The sequence below is a fragment of the Rhizophagus irregularis genome, chromosome 12, assembly GCF_026210795.1.
Source record: "Rhizophagus irregularis chromosome 12, complete sequence".
Taxonomy (NCBI): domain Eukaryota; kingdom Fungi; phylum Glomeromycota; class Glomeromycetes; order Glomerales; family Glomeraceae; genus Rhizophagus; species Rhizophagus irregularis.
The window spans coordinates 923,017-944,211 of NC_089440.1; the positions used below are offsets into that span (position 1 = coordinate 923,017).

A 21,195-nucleotide genomic window follows, 5' to 3' on the forward strand; every position below is an offset into this window, starting at 1 on the left:
AAAAAAAAAACTTAGATTTTATTGACAGGAAACTAATTAAAATATGAAGAAATAAATAATATAAATATTTATTTTTAATAATATGAGCTCTTATTTTATGCAATATTATTAAATACAAATTGTATTATAATAAAAAGTTTCATTTGGATTAGTAATACTAAAATATTAATAATTAGTCATTTCCATAAAAATTTACTAGCCACAGCGTTCAGTATAAAAGACCTTGTAATTGATTAAAATTACTATTTAGCAAAAATGAGGTTATTGTCTTTAGTTAAAGCATATAATGTACCGTACTATAATTACAAAAAACCAGCAATAGTTGGCATTAAAACTAGTAAGATGATAATACATATATTTGTTTATTTTCTTATTTTTTTTAACTGATTTTATTTTGTAACTTTAATTCTTAGTTTGCACTCTAGATTATTATAAAAAATTGGATATTTCTGCCATAGAGGATCTAATAACGCATGATTTTTCAGATATCAAAGAAAATTGGCATGAAAAACTTTCAGAACTTTATAACCACTCAGATCAAGAATTAGATGAAATTAATGGGTTTTTATATGGACGCGCTAACCGATTTTTTGGATTAATGAAAGCAACAATAAGTGGGAAAACCAAGAATGCATACTTTCTTATTGATACAGGTTCTCCTCGAACTTACATTTCTGCCGAATTATTAAATGCATATAATATAACTGTTTCTAATGAAACACATCATGATATCATATTAAATAAAAGGCCAATCACAGCGGGTATATCCCCTGCAACAAGTATTTTTTCTTATTTAAATATTTTAGGAACGGATTATATGAGTTCATTTGAGGCTAAGCTACACGCAGATTTTGAAGAAAAGAAGTTTACTATTAAATTGAAACCTAGATAATTAGAAAAATGATTTTTTAAAACTTTAAAATTTTTTTTTAACATAATCTTAAATAATATAATATATATAAGTTTATTTTGAATTAAAGAAATCCAAATATTTGGTTCCAATTTGATTTTATAGAATAATTACGTATAATTATTTTAAAATCAATTTGTAGTATGTTGGAATTGTTTGAATAATGGGAAAATTATATCTTAATATAAAATAATTCTCACTAAATAATTATATAGTATTAATTATTTCAAACTGACGGATGTGTATAACGAATACAAATAATACCCTTAACCATTTAATTGTCATATCCTTCTTCATACTTGTTAAATTTGATAACTATATTCGCGTTCATTATAATGAAATGAAGCAAATCTATCCCTATAAAAAATTTTTCAGAAAAATGATCACGTGTCTGAGTTTCTTCGGAATAAAAACTAGAAAAATGATCATTTATCGGAGTTTTTTCCAGAATTTTTTTTATAGGGTATATTTAATAATGAATAAGCTACTAACAAATCATAGATTGTTGATAAGCAAACAATTTTTTCTTAATAATTTGTTTTTATAAAAAATATAATTTATATCATTTCCTAATAACGTGAAATACTTCACAATCGTCTGATAAAATTCTTCCTATTGGTACATTATCTATTTTAGGATAAAATGATGGCGAACCATCGTACCAAGAATCAATACCTATAAATAAGCCGCTAATACCAAATATTGGTCCATAAGATGATAAATTTTGTACAGAATAATTATCACCTGTACTATAAACTACTTTTGCAGTCTGAAGATTCATTCTACAGTTGTGTATCACTGAAATGCTGCGACTATTTTGCTTTTCTGAAGGGCGTCTTTATATATTTTCAGATTAAGCAAAATGTTCTGTCACCATGTCAACCCAATCATTCATATTTTTTGGTTCAATAGTACAGTACTCACATATTTTATATTTCATATTATTTATTCTAAGAAGATTGTAAAGTTGACAATATGCAATAAACAAATTTCTTGAATAAATGATAACATTATTAAAAAAAATATATAACAACATAAATAATTGTACTTCTTTTTTTAAAAATTGTATTATTAATCCAAAAAAAAATTATTTAATTTTTTATTTATAATAATTATTTATTCTGTTTATTAAAATAAATTAATGATTGAAATTATTATTATAATTAAAAATGTTTGTATTACGTAAATTCTACTGAAGTATTTAAGTACCCTGTGATGCAAGAAATTCCACCATTTACTTGATTATTTAAGCGTAGTGTATTTATAATGTAACAAAGAACTAACTATATTTATCAATGATGGTTTTTTCAAATTTTACATTTTATCATGTGGGTATCAGGTGTGAAACCTTTTATAAGTCCATAGAACTGGCCATAAATTTACATAGTATTTGCATATAATTTTTAAAAGTCATAAATTATAAATAATTTGTTATAAAAAAGTATTATATGTTAATAGAAGGAATACCTGGAACTCATCCAAGTTATACTTTGGTTTGTGTAAGAATAAATATTCCTTATTATCTATTATTTAATTATACTTTTATTATTAGATTGCAAATCTTGCAAACAAACTTTCTTATGCAAAAGAAGAATATACAGTATGACTGTATGAGTATGCTAAATCCATTCATAAAGAATTATTCGAAAGTCTAAAGGTAAACAATAATTTTTACATATTATAATATCTCTACTAGCACGATAAAGCAAATTAAAATTAGAAATATTCCTTATATTATAATGCGAATTTCTTTCTTATCTTTCCAATTAGCAAAAATAGCAAAATGTTGACGTTCAATTAAAGTTGAATCATATGAATTATGGATATTTTTTAGTTTCCTAGAAAGTTTTGTATTAATGTTTGTTTCTTTTATTTGGTACCATATGGAACATAAATATATTGCTAATCAAATAATCTTGTAACAATAAGTTCTTTATAAGGAAATCCTTTAGAAATAGATCTTCTGAAGAAATATCATAAAATCTAATTAGAGGAATAAATCTATGAATAGCTCTTTCTATAATGTAACATCTTCCTTATTCCACTTCTTAACATCTTGCGGGATATTTGAATGTTGTGCCAAACACCACTTGATTAAATTATTCCAGACAATAATCTCATCCAAATTTAAATCATCCCGATTTAAAAGAAATTCCAGTAAAAGTGCATTTAACTTGATAAATTTGTCAGAATTAAATAACATAAGAGGTTCTTCACAGATTCTATCAAGGTAAACATTCCAAAATTCAGTAAATGATTCATGCTGATCATGCGATGATTATCATGCATCGCTCTTAAATAAAATTTATAAATCGTTTTAAGAATTTCTATAGAATTTTGTTGAAAAAATTCACGATGGTGTTTAATAGTATTCCTGAATGCAAGGAATTAATGGCCGTGATTGGATATTAAGCTCATCCACTGCCATTCAAGAGCTTTAATACTTCAAAACCTAGTAAATTCGTCAAATCTATCTTTCCACAATAAATAAATCTAAAAACAAAAATATTTATTAATTCTACAAATTTAGTTACAGTACTTAAATTACTACCTATGTATATTTTTATTATTTTTATTTTTTACCTTAAAGATATTATAAATAATTGAGGAGGAATGTTGGGTTTTTTGAAAATAAATTTCCCATCTTTTTTTTCGGGCCATTTCTTAGAAAATTCTGTACGGAAATATTGTGACCTCGTACGTATAATTAGAGAATATGCATATATTTCTTTTACACTTTCATTTTCACCAGCATATATAATAACGTCATATTCTTCGTCAGCTTCAAGCAATTTTTCGTAATCGTAATTTAGTATAGTAATTTGAACTATTTAAGGTTAGGAGCTCCCATAATAATTAGAATGTCAATCAACGTTTCACATGAACAAATGGTATGATTTTCTCGCTCAATTTGGAAATCATTAGCGATTGTAGCTAATGGCATTTTTTTTTCTTTAAAGACTTTTAGACGGTTAAATTCGTAGGTTAGATATAAGGAAATTTACGAATTTAAAAATATTTTTTATTCACAATACGAAATTTGAGGACACATAAATTATTGCATAAATTCTTCCATGGTGAGAGTAAGTTATTTAATTTGATATTTCAGCTAACTGAGCGCGCAAAAAAAAAAAATTGTCATCATTTTCTTTCAATAAAGGATATCTTTTTGTAATTTTAAAACTACATTTTTTTTTACTGTCAAAGGAAAGAAAAAGGTAAGAAGATCACATACAAGAATATTTTGATGCTTTTTTTTAATTAAACTTAAAAAAGAAATTCAAAAAAACAAACCTGATAGTAGAAACATTATAAAAAGTGCTTTCTCTAAAATTAATTTATATTTTATTTTCTTTGCCGATTTTGTTAAAGGAATTAAATTATAAAAATATGGAGATACAATATTAAATTAAAGTATAAGTATAAAAGATGATATAGTATAGTAAAGACGTATACCTTAGGGTATTAAACTAAACTTTAAAATTTTATGTACAAACTAAAAAAAAAAGAATTGAAATTAACCTCTCTAATCATTATTTAAAATATTTAAAATGATATCATTTCGTCATCTCATAATTCTCGTATCATTGTGAATTTATCATGTAAGATATTTATTCCAACAATGTGATTTCTAAATTTAAATATATGTAATTATCATACTCTAAGATCTTTTGCCTCAAATATTGTATTAGCATCGATGAAATCGATAGGAATCCCAGTAAATAGTTTTTGTATAAATTTATGCCAAACGGGCTCATTGGCTCGAAATTAGCTCAAATTTATGCAAAAAATAATCCAAATTTAAGCCAATCTAGAGCCAATTATATATGGATGAGCCCATTTGATACAAATTTATACAAAAACTATTTACTGGGAATCAAAAAAACACATTATCTGTCTTGTATTACATAATGTATTTTAATAAATTCTCTTTCAAATTTCCAATCACAAAATATTTAATACAGATTGTTATAAACATTAAATACCTTACAAATACAAAAATCAGGACTTTGAGTATTGCAATAAAATTTGTAAAGTTGCAACATCTATTACAGGGTAAATTAACATTAATTGCATGAAGGAATAACATTTAATTGATTCATCCTAAAGGTGAATTTTATCCTAAAACATTAAAAATTATGCTATTTGAATACTATCATAATGATTTAACACCAAACAGTTTTATACTGTCATAAAAATTTTCAAATAATAATTAGACTATAAAATGTAATAAGTATTCCTTCATATCTAGCTTTAATAAAATCTACAGACTAAGTCTTTCCAAAGTTTTGACCCATTTAACTTTATCTAAGTTGACATTTGCTTGTATTATATTTACATCAAAGACCATTTAGGATTGTAAATATTAGTAAAAGAAATAATATTGATATTAAAAGATGCTGTTAATCGACGTCGGTCAACAACAAAGTATAAAAATGATGGTGACTCCAATGCTGATGCAAAGCCCTTCTTTTATATAATTTCTACTTTTACATAAATTATGTTAACACTTTCATCATATTCTACCTGAATGATTTAAATGAATATAATTTAATATTATTATTGGTAATACTTTCATTATCTGTCATATGCTTAATTTATATAAGCTTCAAATTTTGAATATACAATTCATTATTCTTTCTATTTATTTGGCCTGTAATATGTTGAGTTCCAACGAGTTTTTACATCTAATTTTAGACTAAATATTTAATACATAATTTGCAAAGCCATGATGTATTTCCTTCTGGCACATATTTTGTATCATGTATTTTTTTAGTGTTTTGCATAAAATTCTTCCATGATAAACACCTTCTATCCAAGAATTCATTTATTCCTTCAGTCTTATGTCTTTGAGAAATACATCTGTTTCCCACTTCTGTGTCCACTTTTTTCTCAATAATGCATAGAAGGGGACATAATAAATTCACCAAAGAAATAGCAAAATAATCTCCTTTGATCAACTACTGGCTAGTATATTCTCCTCTGTACACTCTACATTTAGACAATTTCTAAAACTGTGCCATAATAATTACAAATATGACACAGATCTATTGCTAATCTTTCCTCCACTGTTTCTGTATCCATTTATGCTTCCATTTCTACATCCACTTATTCTACTTGTTTTTCTCAATAATGTATAGAAGGGAACATAATAAATTCACCAAAGAAGTAGTAAAATAACCTCCTTTGATCAACTACTGGCTAGTATATTCTCCTCTGTACACTCTACATTTAGACAATTTCTAAAACTGTGCCATAATAATCACACATATGACACAGATCTATTGACAATCTTTCCCCCTCTACTGTTTCTGCGTCCATTTACTCTGTTGTCTTTTCCTATTTCTACATCCACTTATTCTACTTGTTTTTTCTCAATAATGTATAGAAGGGAACATAATAAATTCACCAAAGAAGTAGTGAAATAACCTCCTTTGATCAACTACTGACTAGTATATTATCCTCTGTATACTCTACATTTAGACAATTTCTAAAACTGTGCCATAATAATTAAAAATATGACACAGATCTATTGCTAATCTTTCGTCCATTTTTGTTTCTACATCCACTTACTGTAGTTTCTAATTTAATTTTGACTTAAAGAAGTAAACAAATTTCTAATGCTCTTCTTAACATATTAATTAATACATGTTAAAAGTTTCCCTACTGTCATCAATGGTTCTATTATTTAAATATGTAATAGTTACGAATTTCTATTGTATCATTCAATTTCCCATGTAAAAGCATTAGTTTTTCAAGTTCAATATTATTAATGTCATAAAAAATTTAGTTTCAAGGTATTTAAGACCCAAAAACTGGAAAATCTTTATCATAGTATTTTATACTTTCATGAAATTCATCATCATATCTAAATATTATAGTTTTGATAAACTTAGCTAACATAAATATACAATGCCAATATAGGAGAGTATCTATTTTTAAATAATTCCATGCAAAGAATTTCTTCTCTATCATAATGAAAACTTAAAAACTTTGCTAAATTAATAATATGATGTGAATAAATTTTATGTTAATTTCTAACAAATTGCTAAATATTTACATTCATCTTTTTTTATAATATTTATAAATTTTTATCACAATACAATAGTATAATCATTGAAATACAATAACTCTTGGTTAAAGTTTCTTGGTAGTTTTTTTTTTTACTTTCATCTTTATTATGACTGAGATATAGTGAGCAGGAAATTTGGTCATATTTGTCATTATGAATTCTGAGATTATCTATAGTTGGTAGTAAATTATTAGAGCACTTAATGAGTGTTGTTTCCATTATTTAGACTTTTAATATATTTCCAAAATGAGTCCCATTTCCATCCTGAACCCATGTGCAATGTTTCTATATTGCTTCCTCTAATGATCTGATATTATTTTACTAAAATTTCTTATATTTCTATATATTTCTATATTATTCCATATTTATGGAAACTACAATACAAGCTAATCTGTCAACTTGTAAAACTGTTCTTATTTCTATTGACTTGATTCTTTCAGGTGCTTCAAGCACTATATATATGTGTGGGCATCCCAAGATAACAATTGCTTAAATTAGCTAATCTTTTTTCCAATAATAATACAGTATCATGGAGTGATCTTATAACAAATATGAGAAACTTTAGGTCATTGAAGAAATTCCATGTGTATAATATTAAGTCAAGTTTATATATAGCTTCAGAATAAAATTGAAAAGCATTCAGCATTATAGAATCCTAGCAATTTTATTTAATTAAACATCAAAATCTCTATTTCTTTCTCTACTTCTTCTTTTGAACTTTCTTTTTCAACTTCTTCTATTTGTTTTGCATCTGATACTAACTGACATTCAACAGGAACTCTAGCCTCTTTTCCTTTCCAACTTATAGTCATGGTTCTCTTCTTTTTTCCACAGCACATTTATAGATTTATTAAAGTTAACTATAGAAGTATACAAAAAGTAAAATACTATGCATTACTCTAATATCATTGATCTATAAACCATTTATTATTCTATATAAAAACCTCATGTGTGCACTGTCAGGTGATCATAATAGCTCAATAGGTAACCTTAGCAAAACTGCTCTATATTCATCATTCAGATCATGAGATCCAAAACATCAAAATTTCTAAATGATATTAAATTATTAAATTGTTACTCTGTATTTATACTCTTCAATGTTGCTTTTTTTCAAATGGTGCTAAAGTATGATCTTTGATGATGTTAATTGCTAATCTTAAAATATTATATTTAGTATATTCTCTTTTATAATTATTATTGTACTAATAAGCATTAAATATTTTTCAAATAAGTAATATTGCTTTAAGCATAATCTATAAGAATTAGGACATGCATACTTTTGTCATATTTTTTTCCATTTTATATGAAAATAACAATTTTGTCAAAATAATATTGTAATAATATAAAGAATACACATTTAAGTTATTACATATTTTAAAAGAATATGTCTAGGTCGACCTCCAGTGTAATGTTGGTATGAATTGAGTTATTAATGTTTAAAAATCTAAATAATGTATATTAATGAGTTTTAAATTTTGTTTTGAATTTTTAGAAGTTTATTTTAATAAAGAATTTTGGGAAAATATTATATAATAATTAAGTAATATGAATTTTTAAAAAAATGAAATTTAATCATTAAATAATCTTTGATAAAATGTAGATTGAAATCTGGGCTTATTTATAAAAAAAAAAGATGAGTTAATATCATATGATTTAAATTATATAATCATGGCAGTGAAGACTGAAGTCAATAAATAAGCCTAAAAAAAAAAAAAAATTTATTTATAATAACAGATATTTATTGATAATGAAATTATTTACATCTCTTCAATTTTTATATGAAAGAATTAATATTAATTTACTATCTAATCTAATGATTTTTATTTATAAGACCTTTATCTGACCATATCAGATATTTTAATATTTTAATATTTACTTTTATTAATTAATTGCGCCAGGTTTCGGATATACTTTGCCACCGAGCCACAAATAATAGCTCAGCCAATGTGCCAATGTTCATATGATTATGTAAAAAATTAAATTTATTATTGAAACATAAACAATAAAAAATAACTTATGCTGATAATTGATCTTAATCGAATAAGATTTGAGTATAATAATATCAGATTTATTAATATCTTAATTTATTAGAAAATATAAAATTAGAGAAATTGTTATGAACATACTTGTGAAATTTTTAACATCTTTGAAGTTTATAGATAGATAAAATAAATAAAATAATATAAATTGTAGAAAAATAAAAATATTACAAAAATGTTAATAAATATCTTTCTATTAATGTTGACTCTATATTGTCATCAATTTTATAGAGAAATTGGTCATCTAATACAATCAAATATTAAAAACACTTCCTAATGACTTGAAAAACCTCATAATCATCTGCTTTAAAATATCCCGGTACATCAATTTTAGGATAAGAACTATAATCACTTTTATTGCTTCGCCAACCATCATTATTAAAATATAAATCAAACCCACCACCAAACATTGGACCATAAGCTGAACAACAACCTATAGAAAATTGATTATTATTACTATAACCTACTTCTACACTGTTTTTAAAAGAAAATATAAAACTATCACTTGTAGGGTTATATTTATTACTTGAATCCCATTGAAGAGGATTATATCCCCCTATGATTTGATTTGATTTGTTAACTTTAACAACAACTATTGTAGCTCCTTTATTATCACATTTACTATGAAATGCTACGGGTGTATTACCATCCCTACTAGCGCGGTAAATTAAATTATAACTATAAGGATTATTCGTTGGACTATAATGAACATTATTTTTCTTTTCAATCCAACTAGAAAAAAGAGAAAAATGTTTAGATTCAATTAAGGTTGAATCAAATACATATTTTGATTTTCTAGGACGTTGTAAATTAATAAACGAACTTGGAACCATATGAAATGTAAATATTCGGGTAACTAAATCGTCTTGCATCAAGTTTTTATAAGGAAATACTTTTGAAATGAAATCTTCTGGAGAGATGTCATGAAATCTTATTAGAGGAATAAACCTATTAATGATACTCCCCATAATTTTAAAATCTTCATTATTCCAATCCCTAACATTTTGTGGAATATTTGAATGTTGAGCCAAACACCACTTCATTAAACTATCCCAGATGATAATTTCATCTGAATTTAAATCATCTCGTTTTAAAAGCAATTCCAAAAAATTTGCGTTCAGATTGATGAACTTATTTGAATTAAATAATAACAGAGGATCTTCGCAAATTCTGTCAAGGTAAAAATTCCATAATTCTATAAATGATTCATGCTGATAAACCACTCCAAGAATTTCTATAGAATTTTGCTGCAAAAATTCATAATGATGTTCAATCAAATATTTCTGAAAGCACATGATTAAGGTTTGAATATTAAGTTCATCCGCTGCTATTAAAAGTTTTAATACTTCAGTAGCTTGTAAATTCGTTAAATCTATTTTTCCGCAATAAATGAATCTAAATTGTTTTAAAAAAATTTTTATTGCTTAGCTTCGATAAAAAATTTTATGTAATCTTTTTTTTTTTTCTTCTTACCTTAAAATTATTTCAAATATTTGAGGAGTAATGCTGGGCTTATTAAATACATACTTACCATCGCATCTAACAGTAGAAAGCCCAGTACGAAAATATTTCGACCTTGCACATAAAATAAATGAATGTGCATATATTTCTTTTGCATTATTATTTTCGCCAGAGTATATAACAACATCATATTTTTCATCACTTTCATAAAGTAATTTTTCATAATCATTAGCAACTTCTTGAAAATATTCGAAAGACATCTTTTTTTAAGTACAGTACTGCAGGTATATATTATATAATTATATGAATAATATCCTTTATTTGCGTAAAATATTAAATAGGTGAATTTTTCACTTGTAAATTTAGCATGAAAAAAATATTAAATAATGCTGAACCATGTGCCCATACAACCAGTGGCTTATTCCCGCAAATATTTACAGACTAAATACCTGATATATCTGATATATGTGTTACATGTTCGCAAAATTCAGTATTACCGCAGATATTTTATTTTTAAGTAATAAATCCATTAATATAATTCTCTTGTGAAAATTTTCATGTGAAAAATCAGGCATGAGATAAAAATGACGAAAAAATATCATACAAACCTGTATTGATATTAGATTACATAATTAATTCCAACAATAGAGGTAAACCTTATGTCAATCGAATTATTGATAAATAAAGTCACGTTTTACTGCTGATCAATAATTAGTTTATTAATGACGTAAGCACAATTATGAGGATGATCAAATTCTGGCCAGATTTAATATTTAAAGAATAAAAACACTGAAAAGGCTTAAATTTGAAATATCATTGTCTAGAAGTTCATAATTGATTGACGTTCTAAACTTCTACTTAGTCGGTAAAGAAAATCATGACGTAGTTGTATTATTTTAAAAACAACACAAATATATTCTACAAATTAGTTGTTTTAAGATAATGACGTGCTTAATGATGGTATGATATTGGTGTAAAATACCGTATCAGATCGTTATTACATAACACACGTCCAATAATTTTATTATACAGACTGGAATTACCGTCATGTAATTTTTATAACTTTTTTTCTTGAATTCACTCCCAATATAGATCTCTACTCCCATGGCTTTATATTTTTCTATTAAATTGCAATCCGATACCAGAATATAAGCTTAGTTTGTAGTTGATAAATAGAATGCCCTCTTTTCCATTTATATAAAATAATTTCAAGGATTCTAGGTGACATAATACATTGAAATTTAAACTTAAATAAAGTTGGATAAACCGAAATATCACCAATTATATCGTCAAATCTTTTTATATTTATTAACAACGAAGGGGATTTTTTTAAAATGTTGTATGGTGTTTGCATATTTAATCAAAGAACTTTCAAGAATTTTAAAATTCATCATCGCTTGAGTTAATTTAACAATTTCGTAATTGTTAATATTCACTCTTTCAGCAATAAGTTCTAATTTTTTAATTGATTTAATATGTATATATGTACAGTATATCTAAAACATTATCATTAATAGTATTACAGATAAGAAATTTAAGTTTTGAGAAACAGTGTTTGGCTCCAGACGTAAGTCATATTGTTGAGATTAAGATGTGGAAATTTTGTATTATCGTTAAAAAAGATTGATGATTTCGTTTCTAATAGTTGCATTATAAATATATCTATCTATCTAAAACTCAAATTCAAAAATTAATATAGTTAATTAGAGATCTTTGATGTGAAATTATTATATCTGTGTATAAATTATTCCTTAAATCTTCTGGTAAATGAGAAATGATTACATTAATAATAACTTCTACTAGAGTATTATAGTAAATTATTTATTTTTATTGGTAACACGCGTTTCTTTATTAAAAAAATCATATTACGTAATAATATATCAATTATTCCATCTATAATAACATCCGCAAAATCTATTGATCGATCTTAATTCTTGAATATTTCAACATTACTGTGCCTACGACCAGATTTTCTGTCTAACTACGCACACACTTTTTTAGATTAATAATACAGCAAGCTGCAAAAAAAAATCATATCGGAATTAGTTAAAAATTAAATAAATTTTTAAAGTAATTCATGTCAATATAGTAAATCTATCCATCCATTATAATAATGCTGTGTGCTCTAAAGTAAATAAAAATAATTATAAAAAATTATTGCATTTTATTATGTAATAAAACAATAAATAGATCCTAAAAAAGATTTTGATGAGATCGAATCAAATATTTTAGAGAGATATGACATGTTAAATACGAGATTCTATTAAACTTTGAACTGGGCAGAATAAAATTTAAACGACTAGATTTTCCATTTAGATACTTTAAGATGTAGTTCCGTTCTTTATCACATCTTTTAAGTTCATATAATCAATATAAAAAACACGCGTGGCAAATTTTCCGAAAATAAACAAAATTCTATAATTTTTTTAATAGAAAATAATTTTTAATTATCAATTGATATATGAATTTTGACAAAATTTTTAATTTATTTGTATTATAAATATTGTCGGATTTATTTGATGTTTTAATCAAATTTATAATTTTACTATTTAAGCTTCCAGACAAATTTGTAAGAAAAGTTGATATAACATGTATAAAGTAGAAGAATAATCAATTTAATATTTTATTGAATCACTTGGAATACTTCATAATTTTCCACTATGAAACTTGCTGGAATACCTATGTTAGGATAACGAGTACTCCCGGTATCATATTCCCAATTATTATTGGCATAGCAATCTAAGCCGCCCATACTAGGTCCTTGATCATTATAACAATAAACAGCATCATATCCTCCATCACAATTATTATTCACCAATCCCAATTTTGCACTAGAAGTATCTTTTCCGTCTGTAAAATTAAATAGAAAACTATTTGTAGTAATTTTCGCTTTATTTCCATTCCAATCAAGTGGGTTATAACCTCCAATTAATTGTGTTGATCCTTGAATTTTGGCTATCCAAATAGTAGCTCCTTTGTTATCACAATTCCTATGAAATGTTTCGAAATTAAATCCATCCCGACTTGAACGATATAATAAATTAAATTCATAGGGAATATTTTTACTATCATAATGAGAAGAAATTTTTTTATCAATCCATGATGCGAAAAGAGGAATGTGTTTTGATTCAATTAAGGTTGAATCAAGTTTAAATTTTAAATTTGGCTTTCTTGAAGGCGCTAGATTAGTTCTAGGCTGCATATTAGGAACTATATGAAATTCTAATAGGTCATGAATTAATTCCTTTGGTAAGATGTCTTTATAACAATAAACCTTGTAAAAAAAATCTGTAGGTTTAATATCATAAAATCGAATTAAGGGAATAAACCTGTGTAATGACCTTTCAATCTTTACAACATCTTCTTTGCTCCATTTTTTTGGATCACTTTGATCATTCTTCATATTTTGTTGATTAAAACACCATTTTAATAAACTTTCCCAAACTTCAATTTCATTCATATTTAAATCATCTCTTTTTAGCAATAATTCCAATAAAGGAGCTTTTAAATTAATAAATTTCTCAGAATCAAATAAGATTTTAGGTTCATAACAAATTTTTTCAAAACAAAAATTCCATAAATCTGTAAAATTTTCATGTTGATAAACAGTTTCGAGAATACCGGCAGGATTTTGATGTAAAAATTCAGTTTGATGCTCAATCAAATATTCTTGAATATAAGAAATTAATTGATGAATATTAAGTTCATCCACAGCTATCAATAATTTCAATACATCTGGTCCTTGTAAATTTTTCAATTCAATATTTCCACAATATATAAATCTTAATATAAGCAAATAATCGAAAATTAAATATTTTATAAGTAATAAAAATAGAGCAAACCTATGTTAATTATAAATATTATTACATTACCTGAGAATGATGTTAAATAAATGAGGAGAAATATTTGGTTTTCTTAAAATGAACTTTCCATCTTTTTTCTCGCCCCATTCATTAGAAAATGCAGTACGAAAGTATTGAGACCTGATACATAAAATATTTGAATGAGCATGAATTTCTTTTACATTTGACTCTTCTCCAACATAAATAATAACGTCATATCCTATTTCTGTTTCAAAAAGTTTTTCGTAATCATTGGATAACTCTGTCAAAAATTTTGAAGACATTGTTTGAATAATAAGAATAAATGTTGCAAAAATTATAGGTTATGTTACATTTGCACATATATATACGCATGTAGATTTTTTTAACCTATTATAGTTAACTAACTTGAAGATTACTAATTTGGGTATAGATAATTCTTTCTGCGTCTATCTGTATTACATGGTTATCTTAATTGTAAAAAATGATGAAAGTCTTTTTATAATAATAGTGGGAAATAATCAGGAATGTAATGAACTTAAAGGTCTTAAAATAATAAATAAGAATCGGACAACTAGAAAATATTACTAAATTTTTAAAGGTACGCTTATATAGTACCATTTTTACGTAATATATACTTTCCAATTTTTTTGAAAGTCGTGTGATACTGGTCAGAATTATTAAGACCTGGCCTGAATTATCAATTTAATCTTTAGAATTTTTTGTAATCAAACTTTTTATATGTTGTAATTATATACAGTCGTCCTCCCATATAGTCACCCCCTGTATAATCACAACTCCCTTATAAGCACATTTACATTAATCCCAAGTTACTAATAAACTTATTAAAAAAACCTTCCCTTTAATCACATTATATATAATTTTTATAGTCACACCATTTTTTTATGGTCCCGAAGGGTGTGATTATATGGGAGGATGACTGTATGTAGTTCACTATATAATCACACCTATCTATTATCACCGATTTTTGTCTTGTCGAAAGTGATGATTATAGACAGGTCTGACTGTAATAGTATTCAAAAAGCCATTTTTTACTTAACTATTATTATTTGTCCGAAGCTTTAGCTGAAGACATCTTCATGCAAGGTTTGTCTGTCCGCACACGTAATCCTCCAATGAAGTTTCTTGTTGTGATGACACGTTTTCCCTTTTAAATCTGTTATTATTGCATATTTTACTGATTTAATTTCCTTTTGTACTCCCGTCGCAATTTACACATTTTGTGATACGTTTCTTTCTCTGTAATACGTTTTAAATTTTTATTTTTTGTATTTTTATTTTTTTTGTGTTACTTGCGATACCGCTTCGGACTTCTCCAACGGTTTCCTTTCCTAGTTTACTATAAAGAATAAAGGAGTCTATAATGAGAACTCTATTCATTGATCGCTACAGGCTCAGCATTTGATTAAGCAGGTGATTTTGGCTTATAATCAGCTAAAGTCCCGCGTTTAAACGAAGTTTATCGCTTTATAAATAAAAAAAAATAATTGTATTAGTATAAGAAATATTAAAGACGAAAATATTAACTTGTTAGTTAAAGTTAATTTAGGTATTGCGACATATGATTTTTTTCTATTTATTTTTTGTTAAAGTTTTCGGGTGAAAGGATTAAATATTTTTGGGAATTCCAAAATACCGTACTTCAGACTCAAAAATGTTTTTTTTTTATTTGAAGATTTTAAATTTTGATAACATTTTTTTTCGGACTTAAAATAATCATGAAAATTTCCATTCATGACTTTTTGATCATTTGATCAATTTAAAAAAAGTTACAGACAAAACTCAAATTGTTTTCAAGAGTTACAAATAATATTTTTTTTTTGAATAAATACAATTACTTCCAATTATCAAAAAATGACTTTAAAGATTCTAGTTTTGATTCTACGTCGGATTTAAATTCAAATTTAAATTAAACTAATTGGAAAAATATAGTCAAAATTATAAATAAATTTCCCAATTACAACGATCACGGAAAAAGATGAAATTCTGTTTGGTAATAAAAAAATTATTCAATTCGATGTCATCAGTTTGACAAATTAAATAAAAACTATTATCTTTATTATAAGATGTTTTAAGATTCAAAGTTTTCGTAAATAATACATAAATACAACAATATTAAAAACTAACATACTATTAACGTACTGTTAATAAATAAGTATATCGAAAATAAAAATATTGTAAAGTAGAATAAATTTTAATCATCTTTTAACAACTTGAAATACTTCATAATCATCTACCTCGAAATTATGTATTGGCATACTATGAACTATATCATAGGAATTATTTGAATTTCCACACCAAGTTCCAAGATTTCTCGAAGAATCATCATATAAATCACTACTACCAAATACTGGACCATAATCTAATATATTTTGTATAGAATAATCATCACCTTTACTATAACCTATATTTGCAGACTGAAAATTCGTTCTATCTGTAAACGAAAATATGAAACTATCATTTGTGGACTTATGACACTCACATGAATCCCAGAAAAGAGGATTATATCCCCCAACTATTTGTTCTGTATTTTTGACCTTAACAACGACAATAGTAGCTCCCTTATTATCGCACTTATTATGAAATGTTGCGGGTGTATTACCATCTCTACTAGCACGATAAAGCAAGTTAAAACAATAAGGAATATTTCTCACATTATAATGAGAATTATTTTTCTTTTCAATCCAACTTGCAAAAATGGCAAAATGTTGAGATTTGATTAAAGTTGAATCATAGATATTTTTTGGTTTCCTGGAAGGTTGTACATTAATATTTAGCTTATTTGGTACCATATGAAAAGTAAGTATATTGCTAATTAAATCATCTGGCAACAATCCCTTATAAGGAAATACTTTCGAAAGAAAATCTTCTGGAGAGATATCATAAAACCTAATTAGGGGAATAAATCTATGAATAGCTCTTTCCATAATTGTAACATCTTCCTTATTCCAATTCTTAACATCTTGCGAGACATTTGAATGTTGTGCCAAACACCACTTGATTAAATTATCCCACATAATAATTTCATCTAAATTTAAATCATCCCGTTTTAAAAGTAATTCCAATAAAGGTGCCTTTAAATTAATAAATTTTTCAGATTTAAATAATATTTCGGGTTCTTCACAAATTTTTTCAAGATAAAAATTCCATAAATCCTTGAACGATTCATGCTGATAAATTGTTTCAAGAATCTCTATAGAATTTTGCTGTCGCAAAAACTCATGTCGATGATTAATTAAATACTCTTGAATACAAGGGATTAAAGTTTGGATATTAAGTTCATCCGCTGCCATTAAAAATTTTAATATTTCTGAACCTTGTAAATTAGCTAAATTAATCTTTCCGCAATAAATGAACCTAAATATAATTTTTTTAAAAAAAAAAAAATTAATTATTGGATAACCAATTTATAACTTTAATTTACTTTTATTACCTTAAAATGATGTTAAAAATTTTAGGAGAAATATTAGGCTTTTTAAAAATAAATTTTCCATCCTTTTTCTCAGCCCATTTCTTAGAAAATCCCGTACGAAAATATTGTGACCTTGTACGTAAAACAAGTGAATGTGCATGTATTTCTTTTAAAGCTTCATTTTCACCAGCATATATAATAACGTCATACTCTTCGTCTGTTTCAAGTAAATTTTCAAAATCATTGGAAACTTCTTGAAGATATTCGAAAGACATTTTGTCTAAATAAATAATATTTTTTTTTTTTAGAAGGTTTTAATAGAAAAATCGGGTAAATCTTAACTATTTTGAAATTTGAATGGTCATATTTTATTTTGCAAATCCACAAATCACATGAAAATAATTCATTATGGCATTGATGGTTTTTCTTTCTTTGGAATCTTGTGATACGTTACGTTAATCAATAATTGTAACCATAATAAAATTTCTTATAAAATATCAAAATTATTATACAAGTTTTATCTTTTGACTAGATGCCAAAAGTTCGGTTATAACCGATCATAACCAGTTTTTACCGGTTCGGTTATCGGTTCGGGTTTCAGTCCGGTTAACCATCGGTTTTATATATATATAAAAAAAACAGATCAAAAAGCCGATCGGTTAATTGTAAATTTTTAATATATTCCGGATAAAAAATTATGATTCTAGTCTTTTTATGTATAGTATTCTCATTAACTTAATTTACGCGTTGATCATGTGATGTTCGTTCCTCCGAAAAATCATATCAGCGTTATTATTATAAAAAAAATTGCATAAAATTTAAAAAATATTATCATAATTAATACTCTCTAGCATTATTTTATCGGTTTGGCATTAGTTTTCAATCGTTTTGTAGTTCAGTTTTATTGTTCGGTTTTGCGGTCGGTTCGGTTTTGGTTGAAAACTGCAGTTTTAAACCGAACCGACCGTTGATATCCCTACTTTTGATGTTATTCAAGAAAGTAAAAAACATTTCTAGTAACTCTAATCTATACTTTTCTTTAAGTTATAATAATATTATAATACCTACAAATGGATTGAGCTGTCTAATTATAAAAACCATTTTCTTCTTTCTCGTATCAAATTTTTAATCATTAAATTATTCATACCTTTTCCTTTTTAATTAACCCTGACTTTTTGCGGTTATGGTAGTATCTAATGCCTAATCTTGACGGTTCCACAAGACGAACCTTCCTCAAATGGGTATCTTGAATTAAATTTAGAAAAGTACATAAATGAAATTAAAATTTGTAGATGAAGACAACTCATTAAACTGAGATACCATTTATGACGGAGATTCAATTTATTAGAGTAATCCAGAACTTTTCAATAGAGTTCTTATTGATGTATACATATTATTTGCCTAATCGCTGATTCGACAATGAACGAAAGCAGATGCTGCTTTATTCAAGAATGTAAGCAATATTCATATTTTTCCACTTACGGGCCTGAAAATTTTTTTATTTGAATCCGTTAAATTTGGCAATTGCCGCAACAGATCAAATATTTATTTTGTTATTGATTTTATTAATAACGAAAATATAATTTTTTTTTTGTCTCTTTCAGGTTCAGAAGTCGCTTCATTTGTAATTGGGTTTATTTAATTTACTTTCATATCGCTCTTTTAATAATAAACTAGTATAGTAAATGCTTCCATTTTCTCTTTTAGATTTGGACTTAGTTTCGGAAGAAACGGACCTTCCAATAGGTAAATTGACGGTTGGTTTCTTTTTATTTTTTAATTTTTTTTGTTTGATTTGTTTTATTATTTCTAAATTTTATATAATTGTTTTAATCCTTCCCCTTTAGCGGAATTTGCAAGCGAGAATTGTTTAGTTTATTATTGCTCTTTTTTCCACTAATTTGTGCTGTACAAAGTTAGTAGCAATAAAAAAATTAAAAAATTCAAATTTATGCACGCTTAACACGATACTTCAGATCTAGTACGTTCCAACAATAACATTTCATTATTTATGTTTTCGTAGGATTAATTATATTTATTTTTATCTATTAATGCAACGATTATTGTTTACGTAATCAGATTATTCAGATATAAGAATGTTTGTTCTTTTCAATTCTGTAAGGTTTTAACACATTTATAGTGGCATATGCTGTAAGTAATTTTTCGTTTAAAATTAACTGAATAACAGGTTCTTTTTTTAAATACATCTACTAGAAACAATTGACTCAATTAATAGAATATTTACGTTAATAATAAACAAACACGAAAAATATAATTTACACTTTTGCTGATAATCTCTTATAAAAGAAGAGAGACGATAAGGGTTAATAAAATTTATATCGAAATGAAATTTGTTATTATTCATAAACGAATATAATCTATCGAAATTATAATCAAAAATGTTAGCTATTTACAGTACATTATTTTGCGACATACATCTAGAAATAATAATATTGCTAATTTATACGATACCGATATTTATTAATATTTTTAAAAATTGACATTTCGAGAAGCTACAATTTATAAATTATATACATTTCTATTTATGTTCCGATACATTCGGTTGATTTGCTTATGCGTTATATTGTCAAAAAAGTTTAAATATAATTGATGATCTGCGGAAGCACCATAAAATCTGCCGCAGCTGCACTTGCAGTGTCGTGCTACTCTTGTACGACATGTATCAAAAAAAAAAATATTTTAGACTCCTTCGACTCCTTCGATAAAAAATGCCTATATTAGATAGGGATATTCTATATTTGATTTTCAAAGAATTAGAAAATGATAAAAAAACCTTTTATTCATGCCTTACAGTTAATAAAACTTGGTGTGAAATAATCATTCCAATTTTATGGAAAAATCCTTGGCAATATTTGGAAGGAAATATACTAAGAAAGAGGTTATTATTAAACATAATTATTTCACACTTATCAGATGTGTGTCAAGTAATAATTTAAAGATTCAAGGTCTTGATTTTTTGACAAGTTCTTATCAAAAACCTTTATTTAATTACATAAGTTTTTGTAGATAGATACTTAAATTTAGATGATTTAAATGAAATAATCAATATAAATGATTATATTAATAAAGAATCTTCATCTTCAATTATTATAAAAGAAATATTTAATCTTTTTATTAACGAAAATACTAGATTAACACACCCTATCAATTTGATTATCCTATACATCTTATTCCTGGAGCCAATCTATGCTTTACGAATCTTAAATTTCTCAGCTGTAATACTAGCATCAATGATAATGTTGTAGTTGGATTAACAGAGATATGTAGATCAATTAAAAAATTAGAACTTATTGTAGAAGAGGATTATAATAATTATAGAATCATTTGGGATTTAATGGAAAAATAATAGACATTAGGGAATATGATCATAATTTCCTTTAAAAATTTTGATTAGGATTTAAGAAAGTAATTAGTAGTTGTTCATAAATTGTAATTGA

The 21,195-nt window shown here is 25.5% G+C and overlaps 2 protein-coding genes across 2 annotated transcripts; one reads left to right on the forward strand and one right to left on the reverse strand.

The window, feature by feature from the left end:
• Positions 1-255: 255 nt before the first annotated feature.
• Positions 256-892, forward strand: OCT59_003754 (uncharacterized protein; the record flags this gene model as incomplete). Its single annotated transcript, XM_025324936.1, has 2 exons — positions 256-337; positions 414-892. The coding sequence occupies 2 exons, from the start codon at positions 256-258 to the stop codon at positions 890-892; spliced, it is 561 nt and encodes a 186-aa protein (XP_025183737.1).
• A 580-nt stretch (positions 893-1,472) lies between these two features.
• OCT59_003755 (uncharacterized protein) lies at positions 1,473-1,691 on the reverse strand (the record flags this gene model as incomplete). The annotated part of the gene is made up of 1 exon (XM_025324935.2): positions 1,473-1,691. One exon carries the CDS (start codon positions 1,689-1,691, stop codon positions 1,473-1,475), a length of 219 nt encoding a protein of 72 aa, XP_025183736.2.
• Between the last annotated feature and the right edge of the window lie 19,504 nt (positions 1,692-21,195).